General features: G+C 37.4%; 1 protein-coding gene across 2 annotated transcripts in view; it reads right to left on the bottom strand.

The window, feature by feature from the left end:
* vps8 (VPS8 subunit of CORVET complex) overlaps positions 1–18863 on the bottom strand; it is a 117834-nt gene that overhangs the window by 66768 nt on the left and 32203 nt on the right. For both annotated transcript variants that reach the window (XM_083522945.1, XM_083522946.1), the window contains exons 25-32: positions 17492–17614; positions 15425–15496; positions 14969–15088; positions 13785–13841; positions 12001–12083; positions 8260–8344; positions 8043–8141; positions 3742–3831 (exon numbers count right to left, since the gene is read on the bottom strand). In XM_083522945.1, coding sequence (XP_083379071.1) covers positions 3742–3831; positions 8043–8141; positions 8260–8344; positions 12001–12083; positions 13785–13841; positions 14969–15088; positions 15425–15496; positions 17492–17614 — 729 coding nt within the window. The remainder of the gene's footprint in view (positions 1–3741; positions 3832–8042; positions 8142–8259; positions 8345–12000; positions 12084–13784; positions 13842–14968; positions 15089–15424; positions 15497–17491; positions 17615–18863) is intronic.

The raw sequence follows: 18863 nt of genomic DNA, 5'->3' as shown, positions 1-18863 counted from the left end.
CTCCATGCTTTACATGACTTGCAGTGGGAGATCTTAAGGTGCTCTGACCTCTGACCAATCAAAAACATTCGAGACGAATTAAAATGCTGATGCACACCAGGCCTCCTCACCTCACCTACATCAGTACCTGACGTTACTTAACACCCTGGCTGAATGAGCACAAACCTCCGCAAACACAATCCAAAATCTGGTGAAACATCTTCCCAGAAGAGTGAAGGTTTTCAGAAGAGGAAATCGGGATTGAAAAGCAAATACAAATCTTATATTCAGGTGTTCGCGAGGTGAACTTGTCTATTCAGTGTATACAACAACAACTCGACAGACTGCAAACGGTCACGCAATAAAGTATAAATGTTGCGCAAACCGGACGGATGATGCAGGGGCGGTCTCGCATGCTCGTGCCATGAGGGAACACAAAAACAATTTTGAGAACATTTTTGCTAGTGTTAATAAAAACCTGTTCTTATAACTATATAAATCAACTATTTTTACATCCAAGTCAGTCAACTGAACACTACTGAAAAAGACTGAACATGAACATGTCTCCATACTGTACACTTGCATTGTTTCCTAACGATGACTCTCACTCTTTACTGCCTCCTACTGTTGCACCAACATCACTGGTCATTATACAGAGGCAGGAAGTAATGGTGTACAAATACTTCGTCGCTCTAGTTAAGCGGAGCCGCTTAAATACCAATAACACTAATTAAACAATTTGGACTTGCATTTATTCAATTAACAAAAAAAAAAACTATTTACTATTTAATAAAAAGGATTTATTTATTATACTACAATATGAAATGGGAAGTAATGAAGTACTAATGCTTTGTTACTGATTTTTCTGGTATCAGGACTTTTTTTTTTTTTTTTTTACTTTCACTTATTACATTTTTACACAAATATCTGTACTTCTTCCATTTTCAAACCAGACTCGTTATTTTTATCGATTTGGTGACATGATCAATATTTTTCTTTTCATTGCGCCGTTTTCAGCCCATCGACCTGTTTCTTGTCATTGTGCCGCGTTTTCAATCCACCACTGGTGTATCAGAAGGCAACGGGAAGTCTGGGGTTAAAGTGGATGAGACAGAGGGAGTCGGTGATGTAAACATGACTGAGAACAGAGACGTTCCTGATCATCATCATCTTTTCTCTGCTTGTGTTCTATATGGTAGATGTTCAGCCTGGATACATTCATTAGATAACATTTAATATCTTTTATATTAATATGATGTTGAAGTTACCAGTGTGACACTAAAACATGTAGAAGTAATGCTTACTTTTTACTTAAGAGTATTTTTTTTTCTTTAACTCTGTTATTATATATACACATTAGGGGAGTCCCTGACTAAAGGATTTACATCGTCTACTCCTCATATAATTTAAAAGTCACTTAGTTCTCACTCTCCAGTGTTCTGTATTGATTAAAGATTATAATCACACTCTTGATGTCACCCAAATAAGGATGTTTCCCCTTTTGAGTCTGGTTCCTCTCAAGGTTTCTTCCTCATAACATCTAAGGGAGTTTTTCCCTGCCACAGTCGCCACGGCTGCTCATCAGGGATAAATGCACATCGTTCACCATCACTGTTCAATTCTGTAAAGCTGCTTTGAGACAATGTCTGTTGTGAAAAGCGCTATAGAAATTAACTTGACTATATACAGAACATCACACAAAGATATAGAAATAAATCTATAAAAAAACAATAACAATAAAGCTTAAAAAGAATCTAGTAAATAATCTGAAAAGACATAATGCACATAGATTTACATTTCACATGGCAGCAAATCAAAGTTAAATTGCCGGTGTGATCACGAGTGCAATGGACAAAAATCCACTTACAGAAAAGTTGAACTTAATCAAAAATAATGCATTTTATACTTCTATAAATAAGTAAAAACATTTTAATAATATATATATGTTTATATATGTTCCTCCACACAATAAAAGAATAAAGCAGTTCTGTTAGCAACAGCGTTAATAACCTGGAGGTAAATGAAGCTCTGAGGTGTAGGTCTGGTTGTGTTGTTGAATGTGTCTTTCATTTTTTCCCTATTGTTCTCATCCTGGCCTTGACGTGCGAGCGCGCGCGCACACACACACACACGCACGCACGCACGCACGCACGCACGCACGCAACTCCGCTATCAGACTTTTCAATTAACACCGTGCTTCCAACGGCCAGACGATAAGGCAAACCTAATTACACCCACCCACAGATACGCACTAATCCATTTATTCTCTTCCTCTCTATCCCTCCCCCTCTTTCACACACACATCCCCAGATATACATTATTATCTCTACAGGGGGAGTTGTATTGTCCTGGATGTCCTGGATAACTAAAGATGGAAACCTGTATTTAAACACAGCTTCTGGCTCTTTAAGCATTCTGAATGAACCATGTTCTTCTACAGAGAAAGTAATAAGGAGCACACACACACACACACACACACACACGCTTCAGCTCTTTCTTTTGTTTTCCCTCGTTAGACATACTGACACTTTCTTAGACCACAAAAAGAAAAACACATGGTAGTCGTCTCTCAAGCTGTCTCTCTTTCTCTCTCACACTGCATTTCTCTCAGTGTCTTTTTGTTTCTCCTTGTGTCCGTCTTTTCTTGTCTCTGTTTTCTCCGTGTCTTTCTCTGTCTCAGTGTGTTTCTCTATTATAACCTTTGTCATGCTTTTTCCCCCTCTCCTTTCTCTTTCTTTCTGTGTCTCGATCTTTGTGTTTCTTTATATTTCACCATCTGTTTCTCAGTCTGTAGCTCTCTTTCTCTATATCACTTGTCATGTCTTTTCATCTGTCTCTTACATTCTCTAAAAAAAATCTCCAGTTCACCTGATGATAGTGATTATAGGGGTTAAATAAATTATATATATATATATATATATATATATATATATATATATATATATATATATATATATATATATATATATATATATATATATATAATGATTTTCTGATGATTCTATATATAGTCTGATTTTGTGTAATGGGTTTACGTACTGTGGCACATCGATGCATGTGATGTAAAGAAATGTGTAATGCATCCAAATATCGGGAGAAGTTTTGTCTATCTGTGTGCTTGATAAGGACTTCGATGTGAGTATTTGGTCCAAGAGTGGAAATGCCCCACCCTCCCACACACACACACACACACACACACACACACACACACACACACACACACACACACACACACAGTATTAAACTGTTTGTGTATAGGAGTAGAGACAGGTTATTTGGTGCTGACATCACACCTTTTGAGACCGCTGTTAATCCTCACCTCTGGGCTTTTACTGAACAGGGTTGGCAGGATTAAGAGCGTGTGCAATCGTTTGTTTCACCAAAACACTAAGCTGACAAACACGCATCACCTCGCTAATGACGACAGACGGCGCCTGTCTGGTATCGATGTCGGGTCCGTGTTACAGCATAAGAGGTGTAAGAGGAGAATAACCAGACCAGACTAATTTAATCCATCAATAATCAATAATCCAAACACCCACTCTTTACAACCATGGTGAGCAGAAAAGTATTTCCTCTACTATCTGATAAATACAGGAAACTGAGACTACAGTGAACACAGATTCAGGACTCTTTTAATAGTATGTATACATGGCATTGAGAAAAATGTTTCCCCACATGCTACGTTCAAACTCCAAGCATTCACACTCACACTCCACAGGCATTATTACTGACCTTCAATACGCTGTGATCGACACTTACCTGTAGTGCAGTGATTACAGGCTCGATCTCGCTCAGAAAGTGACCCGCCACCAGCTCGGCAGCTTTAGCAGGGTTAACGCTAACCAGCTCCTGCAAGACCAATACAGTTAAATCAGCACTCAGGAAAATCAAAGTTGTTCCTCAAAGAATCCGTTCATGACGGACGAGCTTGTGGTGGCGTCTCAGAAGGTGATAACTTCAGGTTCACACTCGTGAGCAACAGGTTCCTGTTCCTACACAGGTTTATTCCTTCCTAAATGTGCCTCTTGCTGTTGGACTGTTGCTGAACTGTATATTGGTGATAAGTAGATGCCAACAAGCGGCAATCCTGATTGGTGGATTGCTGTGTGTTTGACCAGTTAAGTTTTTATTCACTCATAAATAAAAAGGCTGATTTTGCTAAATGTAGTTGAGTTGAATGTAGTTGAATTTGGTATGTAGTGAAGTTAAAGTAAAAGTCTCCCCAAATGGAAATAATTGAGTAAAGATCAGATACGTGGAAAATGACATACACCCACTAGTTCCTTGTAAACTTGTGACGTATTTAATGCGACATCCTGAAGTACTCAAATCTGGTACCGACTTGGATTTGTATTTCACGATAAATATTTTTCCGAACACAAATAATGTGTGTTGTATTATTTTCCACAAGAAATCATTTATTTTTCTTGAAAACATTCCATTCCCAGTTCAACACAAAGTCAACTGGGTGAAGTCATGCCTTGACTTTGTTTGATGGTTTTTACTATTGAACTTGATGCACTTTTTCTTTTATTCTGTCTCTATCTTGTCTCAGCCTTGACCTTGTTAAGACTTGGTCTTAACTTATTCTCTTGGACTTGAGTCCAACGGTGGTGATCCTTAGCTGCCATAGTTGGTCTTGCTGGAGTCCCTACCTGCACCCTGATCATGCTGTACTGTAGTGTCTTTAAACATTCATGACACAATGACAATTCTTAACTATCCTTATTTCACTTCTTCTCTCTCTATCGTGCTCCTGAGGTACCAGCAAACAGTGCTCCTGTCCCTTTCTTCTCTTCATATCTGCCTGATTGCTCTCTACATCCTACCTCTGGATAATCTCCTCAATCAGAGACACTCTGTACACAGGTTCCACATTAACAGCCTAAAGATCCATGAAGTTACTGAGCAACTCAAGAACTATGAGGAGGATTTGGACTGTATTTAATATCAACAGTCTGCTGCAATGGCTCAGGACAACTCATAAATGAGCTCAACATCTGAGATCATTATAGATTCCTTCATGCCAAATGTTTGAAATCTTTAAGAAGTGGGATTCAGCTGGAGCTCGGGATCCTCATGGGGGTTTGTCGTCTTCTTTTTGATGGTCTGAAATCTTTACCGTATTTTCCGGACTATAAGCCGCTACTTTTTTCCCACGTCGATTTTTCCTGGGTTTTTCCCGGTTTCACAAGCTTCAAGCCAAAAAACTGAGCCCCATAACATTAGACCAATGAAAATGTGGAACGGGTTCAGGTGAACCAATTCAATTGAATGTACAGTTTTGAAGAGCCCATCACTCAACAGCACACCTCAACAATGATGGAACTGTAATGATTGAACATTCGGTGATGAGAAGAGGTTCCATTTTGAGTCTGTTTCCTCTGAAGGTTTCATGCCATTTTAGAGAGCTTTTCCTCACCACGGTCACCACCGGCTCCCTCGTTTGGGATAAACTTCCAATTATAAGGAACAAACCTACAGGCACTAAACTTATACATTCTTTTATACAACTTTATAACCTCCTTATCTCTGTAAAGCTGCTTTGAGACAATGTCCATTGTTGAAAGTGCTGTACAAATAAAAATGAATTGAATCCTTAACAGGTGTCCTTAATCCTTAATCTTAGAGTATGACAGGATAAAGTTAATCCATGGTTATCAGCTGCACTATTTGCATTTCAGGCCAGAACTTTAAAACATTGGAACAAATCTGTACGACCGATCCGAGGAAACATTCGAGCGATTCGGTTCGATTTGTTATTTTATCTTTGTTGGGCTTCATCCGTATGGAACCACAGCATACCAGATAATCCCAACCTATACAGACCTTTTCATTACTACTACACTACCTCAATCTGCTCTATGTGCAATATCATACCCATATAACTATTATTATGAATATTGTTCTGTAATAAACTGGACAATCACTGCACTATAATGGCACTTTCTATCACGGCCAAAGTGTCCTGTCTTCTATACTTGGTTATGTCACGTGTAATCAAGTCTGTATTAATCTACGTCTTGTTTCAATCCAGATGTGTAAAGCAGTGCCTGTATATTAAATATGCACTGCTGGTTTGCTTTAAACCGGAAATTAATTCCTTGTATACTCAGGGTTACGTGGCCAATTAAGCTGATCCTGATTCTAAGAAAATCTCGATTCAAATGGCACTTGAGAAACCAGTCATTGAAATTATGTAACATTAAAAAGAATGAAGATTGGTCACTTTGTCACTTGGGCCATGTCCACACTATATATGTTAAAAAAAAAAAGAATTTGTTTATATAATTTTTTTCGTTTTTTTTTTTCTCTCAGTCCACAGTGAGACGGAAAAAAAATATTCTAATGTATCCAGATTGGTGTAATCGTCTACAGTGATATATAGTATAGTATAAAATAGTATAAACTCAGGTCATTTTGTAAGCTCGAGGTTTCATTAAAGATGAACTCTTGGATATTGTGTGTATTATACACGTATAGTGTCTAAGAATACCAAGAATGAATTACATAGAAGGAAGAACTCATTCAAGTTTATTTTTATTGTGCTTTTAACAATGGACATTGTCTTAAAGCAGCTTTTCAGAATGTAAAAATTCATTTAAATTGTGTATTAATCCCCGATGGACAAGTCTGGGCAGAGTGTGGCAAGGAAAAAACTCCCTTAGATGGTATGAGGAGGATATCTCGAGAGGAACCAGACTCAAAAGGAGAACCCATTAAACATTACAAAACACGTTAAAGCAAGTGAGAAAGATCATGAGCACCGCAGTGTGTGATTATGAGTAACGTCTCTTCTACAGTCAGTTGGAGATCCAGGAGCTCCTGAACAACTAATAAATGAGCTCAACATCTGAGATCATTATAGATTCCTTCATGCCAAATGTTTGAAATCTTTAAGAAGTGGGATTCAGCTGGAGCTCGGGATCCTCATGGGGGTTTGTCGTCTTCTTTTTGATGGTCTGAAATCTTTACCGTATTTTCCGGACTATAAGCCGCTACTTTTTTCCCACGTCGATTTTTCCTGGGTTTTTCCCGGTTTCACAAGCTTCAAGCCAAAAAACTGAGCCCCATAACATTAGACCAATGAAAATGTGGAACGGGTTCAGGTGAACCAATTCAATTGTTTATATTAAATCGCGCTCCCACTGAATCGGGCCGCACCACATCATAAATATGGATAAGGTTTCTCTGACCTGCCGCTCACTCGTCCTGTTGACTGTCAACAGGAAATGCGACTCATTCTTCATGCTGAAAACAACCGGCCATGAAAAAACGCACTTCACCTGTGTTCTGAGCTGCACGGCATCGGGAGAAAAGCTTCACCGATTGTGATTTTTAAACGCACGATTTTAGATACAAGCCGTGTAACAGACACTGTTTTTTGTTAAAGCCTGTTTAAATTTCATTAGTTTCAGTGTAGACACCTGCGGATTATAGACAGGTGCGGCTTATTTATGTTTAAAATAAAAATCTTTGTAAAATTTAGTGGGTGCGGCTTATATATGGGTGCGCTTTATAGTCCGGAAATTATGGTACTTTTGTCTCACAGATTCCAAATCTTTAAAACTACAAATTTTTGTCAGGATTATGGATAAGGACTATGTTTTAAATTTTTTTTCTTTTTATGATTCCCACTACACCTCAATGTCACGTTTGTTTTTGCACTGGTATCACATTTATCCATAATTAGCACTCGCATACACACTCAGTTCACAGCACGCCTTGTTTTTACTTCAATGTCTTCAAGGCAACTTGCCATTGCTCACGCTTACATCTCATTTTAGTGTTTGGCTGCTTGTTTTGGGTTTTTTTTTTGCTTGTTTGTTTGTATGTTTACCGCTCTCCATATTTTTATGTGACAATCCTAACAAGAAATTAGTATCAGGAAGGTGAGGCTCATAATAATCGTATACCAACTAACCTGGAACTATGAGGAAAATAAAAGTAAGCGTGATGTCAGATAAGTATCACTTCCTAGCAAAATCCAGACACCCAACATTTTTTTTTATTTCATTTTTAAACCAAACTCTTTTCCTTTAAAGCAATCCTGCACTCACCTTAATGTGCTCTAAGGATTTGTTCCACACTGTCTGCTTTTCCTCTGGGCTGTAGCCAGGCATGGACAGGATGTTATGGATGTAGTTATAAACCTCTTCCTAGCAGAACAACAAAAAGATTTGAGTTTTGGGGAAAGCAGGATAGATAAGAAAAATAGATATAAAAAAATAAAATAAAAAAAAAAGTAAAAGATTTAACGAAAGGGTGAAGAGTTACCTTTCGTAAGGGGTCCTTCAGGTAGCAGAAGATGATTCGATCATACAGATGCTTCTGCTCATACAAAAACTCGCAGATCTGATAGCTAGATCGAGACACAAAATGAAGCACAGACAGGGAAAAATAGGAAATTGAAAAAAATTTAGAATTAAAGCTCAACTTTCATTGACCTAAATGTCCCTGAAAAAAATAAATAATAAAAAAAATCTATTCAACTCTCTGCTTAATTGCTGCCTAATTATATGGAACAGGTTTTAAATGAAAAGCCAAAGTAATTGAAGGTAATTAGTCAGAAACCCTTAAGGGACAAAGCATCCCTCTGTTTCAACACGTAAAAGCTCAAAGTGAGACTAAATACTAGGTAGTAAACATCGATTAGAATCTATCTTGCAGACAGTCATCATCACTTCAACAAGGGATATTATGGAAAGTCGCCTCAGACAATGCAGGACGTCCAGAAGAAGATCGTACAGAAGAAGGACATAATGATGTTCAACAAACAAATCTTATGGGGTACACCTCAGAGTTCACTACTAAGAACGTTAGATCAAATTAGCAATACTTACTACAGGCGGAAATTCCAAATCCTTTTTACGTGCTGAACACTTTGAGTGCATTTTTTGAGTGCAAAACACAGCAAATTACCGTAATGTAAACATAATTTAACACTTACCCATGTGATAGTGGTTAATTGCGAGTGTGAGACGTACACCACGCTCGAACTTTTCCACTATTTCCTTCTTGGTTTCAATGGAAATTCTATCTACTTTCTTTTTCCCCATACATTTCTCAAGATTTCTAGTGATATAAAAATATAACACTAAAAAACATTACGTTTTTGCTGCACTGAACAACAAAAGGGACTGAGCCATACGTCATCAACTAAGCGACTGATGCTACCCTCCGCCGAAAGCGGGAAACCGGCAGCGTGTTTGCTTGTGCCTTCAAAATTTGCTCACAAAATAGGGTAAATTTTTGCGAGTAAGGTCGCTCGTATCTCCGTTTGCTTGTACTATTAGTTGCTTCTACAATAGGGATTTACTGTACTTACAATTTAAATTCTGGTCTAAATGTATAAGAGTTTTTATCCCTTAAACAGTATTGATATCAGACCAATATTACAGCACAATAAACCAGATCAAATGGGGAAAAATTCAACTAATAATATTTTGGAAAAGAGTTTCAGTTGATAAACAATACTCAACCTTCATTTAGTGTTAACCTGTTAGGGTACAACCTTACCATTGGGGAGTTGAATGGAATTGAATAAAGTTGAATGAAATTGGGAAGTGACCAACCTAAATTAAAATAGTATCAGTTACTGAAACAGTAGGTTTCACAAAGTTAAATTTAAAACTTTTTAAGACGTTTTTAAAAACATTAAAAATGAAATTTAAGACCTGTATCACAACACACACAAATACACACACATTTACAATACGTTGTTAGCAACTGGCCTTAGCCAAGCCCTAAATGAATAAATCGATAAACTTGCACTTCCCCATACAGTAAAAATATAATTTCTTTTAAAGTCTGTAGAACAATTCGAGAAAGTTCCACTCCAATAACAGAAAGCTGATTAGCTGTTGCATGTTGGTCTTATTTGTAGTCATAATACGGCAAATTCTTTTTGGACTAGTGAAAGAAAGATCTACAACATCACAGAAACTAACAAACTAAAACATTCTAAAGTGCTGCAGGGGCATTTCAAGAAGCGTTAAAGTTAGCATTACACAGACATTTTTTTTAGACTTTTTAAGACCCACTTTTTAGGAAACCCTGTGTAAACAGTGTGCTTCATACACAATACGAGTTAACTTTGGAAAGAAGTTTTAGTTTGTTAGTTTGTTTTAGTTTGTTAGTTTCTGTGATGTTGTAGATATGAAATAAATGAATTGATCTTGAATCAATATAATGCATAGAATTATGCCCTTTCATAAGAGAAAACTATACTACTCTCATGAATTTGACTGTGTGAGGATTCCATTGTGGGTAGGGCAGAGCGAACTTGTTGTTGTTGAACAGGAGCTAGAAATAAACATGTGACAAGTTATCGATCGGCCTTCAGGAGCTTACACATGATAAAGATGCCTTGCTGCAAAACGAGAAAAGAAAAAGAAATGTATGAAATCTGGAGTTCTGGAGAGGTCTCACAAACATTACTCAGCTTTTCGTTACCTTGTTGATAAAGTCTATCTGGATTCGAAACCTAAGACTTCTGGGCGAGTTATTCTAATTAAAGAAATCCACACCACTATCCATCATCCAGAGTTGTTAATGTTCGAAAAGATAATAAGTTGAAGTGCCGCGCCGAACGTTTTATTATTCTGTATACAAATGCATGAAATCAGTCCTGGAGCAATCCAGAAAAGCAATGGGTTTCAAAGCCACATGTAGTTTGAGTTTATATATCAAATTTGATTATCACAAAAAATGAGATTTCTGCAAACATCTGGTCATTTTCTCCCTCCAGCAGCCATTCATACAGACTGCATTCATATTGATGGTCGGCCATTCAGACAATTGTTACACTTATGGTATGGTCATTCATACAGACTCTTTATGATATAACAAAGGTAACACAATATACATGGTGTGTGCACAAAGTCACACTCCTCAGCTTAATAGCGACAGATGAAACTCAAAATAAATTGAAGAAAGGGGTCAATAACCCAATTAAGTGTTCCAGACACCTAGCCTTAACATTTCGATGTGTTTTTTGAACAATCTTTTTTCAACATTTTTTGTTGCTCCACTCTTCTGGGAAGATGTTTTACTAGATTTTGGAAATTTGTGCTCATTCAGCCACAAGGCTGTTAGTAAAGTCAGGTACTGATGTAGAGTGAGGAGACCAGTCAGTGTAAAAAAAAGTGTTCAGTAGTTTAAGAGCTCTTTAGCAGGCCACTCAATATCTACTCCAAATCAAGAATCTGAATGGAGCTGGCACCATCACGCTGGAACAGGTTTGGGTCTCCTTGTTCAAGTGAAGGGAAAATGTCATACTAGTGCATCCAAAGACATCATATACAGTTGTTTGCCTCCAACTTTAAGGTTACAGTTTGAGGAAGAACCGTATTTGACTGGAAAAGTCGTGTCCCAATACTTTTCAGTCGACACGGCTGCTCATCAGGGATAAATGCACACCATTCACCTTGACTGTTGATTTCTGTAAAGCTGCTTTGAGACAATGTCTGTTGTGAAAAGCGCTATAGAAATAAATCTGACTTGACTTTTCTTTATATAACATAGTAAAACAATTACATTGAAGGTGACACAAAGCAGATTTTACTCAGATTTTACTCAGATTTTTCTTTTTCTTGATTGGTCTTCTATAGAGCTCTGATCTCATCCCTACTGAACACCATTGGGACGAATTTGAACGCTGACTGCACCACAGGTCTTCTCACCTCACCTACATCAGTACCTGTCTTTCATAACACCCTTGTGGATGATGAACACAAATATCCATAAGCACACTCCAAAATCTAGTGGAACATCTTCCCAGAAGAGTGGAGGAAATTATAAGAGCAAATTGGGACTAAATGTAGAATGCAATGCTGAACAATCACATACCGTACTTATGACTAAGTGACCCAATACTTTTGGAAATAAGTAGTATATGATTGTAAAGTAAAAGCTCTACATCTTTATGATCCTAGTAATGAGTTGATCAGGTGTGGGAACTGTGTGTAAGTCAGTGCTGTATGAAGCGTCAGCTCTTTTTTCTGAACGAACACTTACAATTCCGCCTTTTCCGCCAGGTCAAGCAGCCGTCCCTCGTCGAACTGGACCATGCCTCCCACCTGCAGTAACTCCAACAGCACCTGCAAGGTCAGATACCGCTGTGAGTGACTCTCTGAAGTCACTTGACCTTCAGAGAGCCGTTTTAGAACCTGGACCTACACGGACCTATTTATATATTTATCAGCACATAACAGAAGGGCTTAAGGCTTGAGGGGGTAAAAGGATTCAATTTGTGGCGGTGGGATTTGGGTGCGCTTTGAAAACTGAGCAGGAGGAGATAAAAGGAAAACACTGGTCCGGCTGATTATCCGCAACTGTGACGACGTGATTGCTCGAGCTTATTTTGTACAACATACGTAGCTATCGAAATTCCTATCAGGCAATTTTACGCATTATAAGAAATACAACGCGACAGAGTATCTGCTTAGGAGAAAATAATTTGCGGTGATACAGTGTTATGTGATTTAGTGTACATTCTGTAACTCCTCTTAGATCACACTGATTATACACTGATTTGCCCAAAGCAATACATTTGGATCGATTTTTGAATGATGACCTAATCATATACTTCATCCATCTGTAATTACATTTAAATTGATATACAATACAATCCTGTTATATCTTAATACCCCCATGATGACTAAAGCATTTCTACATTACTATAAAAGCACAGAGGTAGAATGACTGGATCGATGCGTGCTAATGCTAATGGACGAAACCTAAACCTGCTGAACAGCTTCTTGTTTATAATCATTCACCACTCGGGTTGCGACATTCCAGGAATTTTTAAGACTGGAAACTTTCCATGGGAATTAACAAGAAAGAATGAGAATAATATTGGTTAAAACGACCACATGTAATAAAATAATTTAACAATTTAGTTTAATTTTTACCCTGATATCTACTGAAGGGCTGCTGAGGCCACACCCCCTACATACACTGCATCCCTTCATAACATACCACATCATTTCTTGAATTTTGCACACAAAATCATGTAAAAATAAATAAATAAATAAAGTCCATCTTGGCGACTATTCACATGAATTACTTAAAATAATACAATTTATGTTTATTCTTTTCAGAAATCTGTATTAGTATGCATGAATGTCAGCTTATGACCTAAAAAAAATTTCATATTTAAGTTTGTATATGATACAGTTTATATACATTTCTTAAAAAAAAAGATTAATTCCTATAAATGGCCAAAAATCTCCAACTTGGCATATTTAAAAAATTCCACAGATGAGGTTCCCGTAGAAAGTTTGCGGAAAGTTTCCGCCCCTTTGCAACCCTATTTATCACACATATTTTCAATAATTAAAGAATATATATATTTAAAAAAGGCTGAAATTATCAGTGGTGGACGTAAATTAGTTGAATATATACTATATGGACAAAAGTAATGAGACACTCCCCAAAGTCCCCAAACTGTTGCCACAAACTTGGATATATTACGTATTTGGATGCAGTAGCATTACATTTTCCCTTCACTTGAACTAGGAGACCCAAAGCTGTTCCAGCAGGAAATCGATAAATGTGAACGCTGACTGCACCCCAGGCCTCCTCACCCTACATCAGTACCTGACTTTACTAACGCCCTTATTGCTGAATGCACAAATCTCCACAAACACCTCAAATGAATGGAGATTATCATAGAGGAAAAAGGAGACTGAATAATGAATGGGATGTACAAAAAGTACATACGGATCTCATGGTCTCATGTCGACAAGCTTTTGTTCATACAGTTTTTTTGGGGTTTTTTTTATTTTTGTTTTTTTTACCTGCTGCCTTTCCATGTGTCTGGAATCATCGTCTGGACTGCACAGAAACTCCAGAACCTGCATTTAAAACCAGATCAGAATGAAACACACCACACTTCCGACACTGTGTTTAACGTGACCAGATTGAGCTCCATATTGAGTAAGAGCAATTACAAGTTCCTTGAGGCCAAGAAATTAAAGCTATCATCAACAACAACAACAACAACAAAGTGCACAGAATTTACAGCTGCTTTTTACAGGCGTCGGTCTCCATCCCTCCCAGCTTAGTGCGAGCACATCACTTTCAAGCGCCGAATCGCTTTCACACCTCTAATAAGATGGAGTTATTTTTACGGGGAGCTGCTAATTGCTTTGGAGTCAGCACCGTGTTAATGCCTGCTGCCGTTTCCGACAAACACGATGATGCATGCTGTAATGTACATAATCCTACTACCCGGTGCCACACTAAACTGAAAAGGCTTATGTGAGTTGGCGTTCTTGCGTCAAAGATTTCAAGCCGAAACTGTGTCTAAATCCCACCAAATGTCCTTTTTTTGTGGGAGGGATCATTTACTCTGTCTTTCCTGTCAATCACAACAACACTAGCCAATCACAGGTATTTATGATTTGATATATGCAAAAGGAGACAGATAGCACTGTTTTTTCAAGAGGATCCTGTACAAGCAAATTTGACTTGTGACAGGAATTAATCACACGACTCCGATGGCTGGGTTTCATCGTACTCGCCGATAACTGATTAATCCACCAATTAAAATGGATGGTGGATAAAAAGAAAACACACAAAATAATATTGGACTTTATTACCAAAATAAAAATTAATGTAATTTCAATGCTCTGGCCTTTAGATTACTATTTTACGCATGACTGTTTGGATTTATGTAAAATGGTAAATGCTTATATAAATAAATGCTTTAGTTTTGTTTGTTTGTTAATTTCAACATTTACTAATAAATGTTTAAATGTATTTATTTTTAATTTGACCTGTTACTTTAATTAACACACTATTAACTAACATTAATGAGGTACAGCATCAGTGGTTTGCCTCTAGAGGCCGCTCTCGTACTGTATAACGCAACCCGGAAAAACTATCGGTAAGGATTTTTGGCGCTAGAGACTATCTGTGCCGATTCATTGGTAAACCCAGTGAATCTGTCGATCTCTGAAAATAAAACGAATAAAGTCACCTGATCAAACAACTTCCTGTTGACGAAGAGAGTGTTGTCGGGTTTGGCCAGCTGGCGAGCGAGAAAGGTGAACAGACAGCCGACCTGGGAAGGGGTGAAGTCCGAATTATCCACCATGACCTGCCCCAAAAAACACAGACAGTTTTCAATACACCGCTATGGATAAAAATTATTTTACAATTCACGAGTGATCAGACAAAGAAAAAGAACATAGAGATGAGAGAGAGGGTGGGCTGTGAGTAGGGCATGTGGGCTGAGCTATTATAAATGTGTTTTATGCAGCCGCAGAGTCAGACTGTATAAGTTTCTGCTCTGATGAAGTGATTGCATTTTAGGTGATTACCATCTCAATGGTGTCTGTAAAGACACACAAGAGAGAAGTGTTTTGTGTATTTGTGTGTTGCAGCAAGATTGTCAGAAAGGTTTGTAATAAAAGGCAGTAAAATCGGACTCTACCTTCAGTAAAATGTCCACAATCCTTTGCTGGTACTCCAGAGCCTGCTTGTCATTCTTAAAATCCTCGAACGTCTGAAACAAGAAAAAAAATCCACTTATCCCACACTTAATTAAACTTGCAGTTTTCATTTTGTCTCAGGGATTCATTAATCTCTAAGCGATGGATACTATGAAGGAGTATCAGGCAAATCTGATCATTATTTCAATGTATTTTAATCCAATTTGCAACCATATAACCTGAATACTAAGTAGGAATAATTATTTTCAAGTGAAGAATAATTGTGTAATGAGAGGGCGTGGCTTAAAGTGATAAATGTGTGAATAATTCTTATGCATTGCCTAATAATTTTATTCAAAAGATGCACTGGGCCAAGCAAGAGACTGGTTTCCTCAAAGGTTTTATGAACCGATTATAACATAAGAATGACTGTAGAGGGAGCAGATGGGTTTAGGGATCACTGATTGGTACTAAATACCAATTTTGAATAAGGCACCAGCAACTTTGTAATAAAGTTCAAAACTATTTTACATGGAGCGTAGTTTTTAAAATGGATTGAAAACAAACAAACCTATCAGTTGATTAATCCGTTAACAGGAAGTACGATCCAACCTAACAATTGGTAAAATCCGTCAACCCCTAGTTTATTCCTTACTTTAATTCTATTGTTTTAATATATAAAGCTAAATTCAAGAAACTATTAAGAAAAACTACACAATTTGTAGGTAACAAATTAACAGACATATAAACATATACAGTATACACCGCTAGGGCATAACCTTATGACATTATAACATTATAAAACAACCTGGAAAAACTATGTGTATGAATTTTTGCCGCTAGTTCCAGAAATCAACAATCAGTGCCAATTAATTTGCAAAACCAACGAATCAGTAGACCCCTAGACCAGTGTTTATTTCGATTAATAACTTTCGTCATAATTTCCATTAACGATATTTGTTTCACAGACAAAAATTTATTAAATTCAGTTGTTAATCAGAAAAAACTATGACAAATCAATTCACACTTTCATCAAAGAATAAAAATGAGATGAAAGCAGGCAAGCCAGATGCAAACCCTCCACACATACTGTAAACTTGCTGCATGCTGCACAAAACATTCAAAATGTCAACATTGCGGAAAAAGTTTTACCTTCGAAGTAAAAGTAAACAAGACCATTTGCAAAACGGAGTGGAGTGAAAACGTCCATTTCCATTTTTATTTTAACTGTTTGCTTTATTAACGTTATTTACCATCTTACCTTAGTGGTTTTGCTAAATCTGAAATATGATACAGGGCTTAACAATAAGGACTGTTTTGTTTTATATTTGATTGCTTTGTTCAATTTCTGTGTGTTTGTGTGAACGGGGTGTGTGTGAGAGAAGGAAGAACCATACTTACTGTTTTTCTCTCTTTTTCAACCTCACAGATACAAAAGACTTCTAATGCTAAGAATGAGTCACAATTTCAAATAAACCTTCTGCATCCCAGAAAAAAAAAAAAAATCGCATCAGCTATTCTGGGTAATTCAAAGTACAAAAGTGACTGTAAAGAACAGCAGACCAAAGAGGAAGCCATAACAAAATGGACTGGATGCACAGGACTACCAGACACAACTACTGAAGACTTTGTTCTAACGATGGACACGATATTTAAAGGATGACTATTCCAAAGAAATACAGAAAAAGCAAGCAATTAACAAACATCATAAAAATAAAATACAAATATTACTCAATACTTGTTTCTTTATGAGAATTTGAGTTTTCTTTATTTTGTTTTAAATAGGGTGTTATATAACATGCGTTATATAATGCATTAAAAGTGAACGAATCCCATTCGATTTTAGTCGACTACATTTACTGTAGATTTACTCGACTAAAATATTATGCCATTTAGTTGACCACGGAAAACTAAAAAAATTCAGATGAATTTAATCCAAAAAAATTATTATAAATCATTCAAGTCAAAAGAGTTTGAAAAGACTAAATCAAAATGAACACTGCTGTAGACAGTACCAGAAGAAATTGTGTATCTCCATGGCTTTACTGCAGTTACTGTGTGATACGCACCAGTGCCAGAACGTTGAGGAACTCCCGGGTGTCGAAGTGCAGCAGGGTTCGAATGTACGGATTCACCTCCTCCTCCTCCTGGACGGATTCTAATGAATGTAGACGAATTAGGAACTCAAACACCTGAAACACATGCAGCAAAGAGCCATCACTTAGTAACATGCATACACATCTTATAGAGCTTTATAACTAAATTCTATATAAAAAAAGATGTGAAGCCATTCGAACCATTTGAAAGAGAAAACAAAAACAATCTAATCGTCCAGTGACGTTTACTCCAATTAGGCCCAATCATACCTGGAAAACAGTAGCCAGTTTTAAAGATGGAAAAGTGCACACATCCTTCACTCAAGTAGAAGTACAGATACTCATGTTTAAAAAGACTCTGGTAAAAGCTGAAGTTCTGACTACACCTTTTTACTCAACTTAAAGAAGTTTGCGCTCTGACATGTACTTAAGTAAAAAAAAAAAAAAAAATAGCCATTACTACTACCGGTCATGCTGGTTACTGGACCTCACATCATATGAATACAAAATAATTTCAAAGTGCAGGTAGTCATCGACTTACAACCTTTGCAACTTACGACCATTCAACTTCACGACCACAATCGCTAGCCGCGGCATACGTTATTTTTTTTACCAGCTTTTTCACCAGCTTTCACCAGCTTTTTTTTACCAGCTTCTGTACTTCTGTGCTGGAAGCTGGTACGCACTGTCGTAGGCCTTGGCTACCCTGCTAGCCGCGCGTACGACAGTGCGTACCAGCTTCCAGCATCATTTCACAGTACTGTACATATAGCCTACTCTACTTACGACCAAATCATGTTACGACCAATTTGTCGGTCCCAATTGTGGTCATAAGTCGACGACTACCTGTACAGAAACGATTTGTACTTCATTACTTTCACCTCTGCCCAGTTTACGTAGGTATTATTATGAACTCTGTGAAGACCTGTAAAGGTGCTTTGTGCTCTTTGAACTAATGCAACCCCAAAAGCCCCACCCCATGTCAAGTTTAGGTTCATACATTTTCAATAAAATTACATATTGATAAGGCCTTATCTGCTATTCAAACAGACACAAAGGTTGCTAATGGTCCACATCGCTGATGCCGCTACTACATATTATGAACATAATAAAAGCTGCATGTGTGGTGTGTGTGTGTGTGTGTATGTGTGTGTGTGTGTGGGGCAGATAAACCCAGAGTAAAACAAGATCAAAGCTGACTCTCAGACTGTCTGTCTAGCTTTCAACATGACCCCCCATGTCTTTGACAAAATAATACATTCAATAGAACACAAAGACAGACACAGACACAGACACACACACACACACACACACACACACACACACACACACACACACACACACA

The sequence above is a fragment of the Silurus aristotelis genome, assembly GCF_946808225.1.
Source record: "Silurus aristotelis genome assembly, chromosome: 20".
Lineage (NCBI taxonomy): Eukaryota > Metazoa > Chordata > Actinopteri > Siluriformes > Siluridae > Silurus > Silurus aristotelis.
This window is presented reverse-complemented; position numbering and strand designations above follow the sequence as displayed.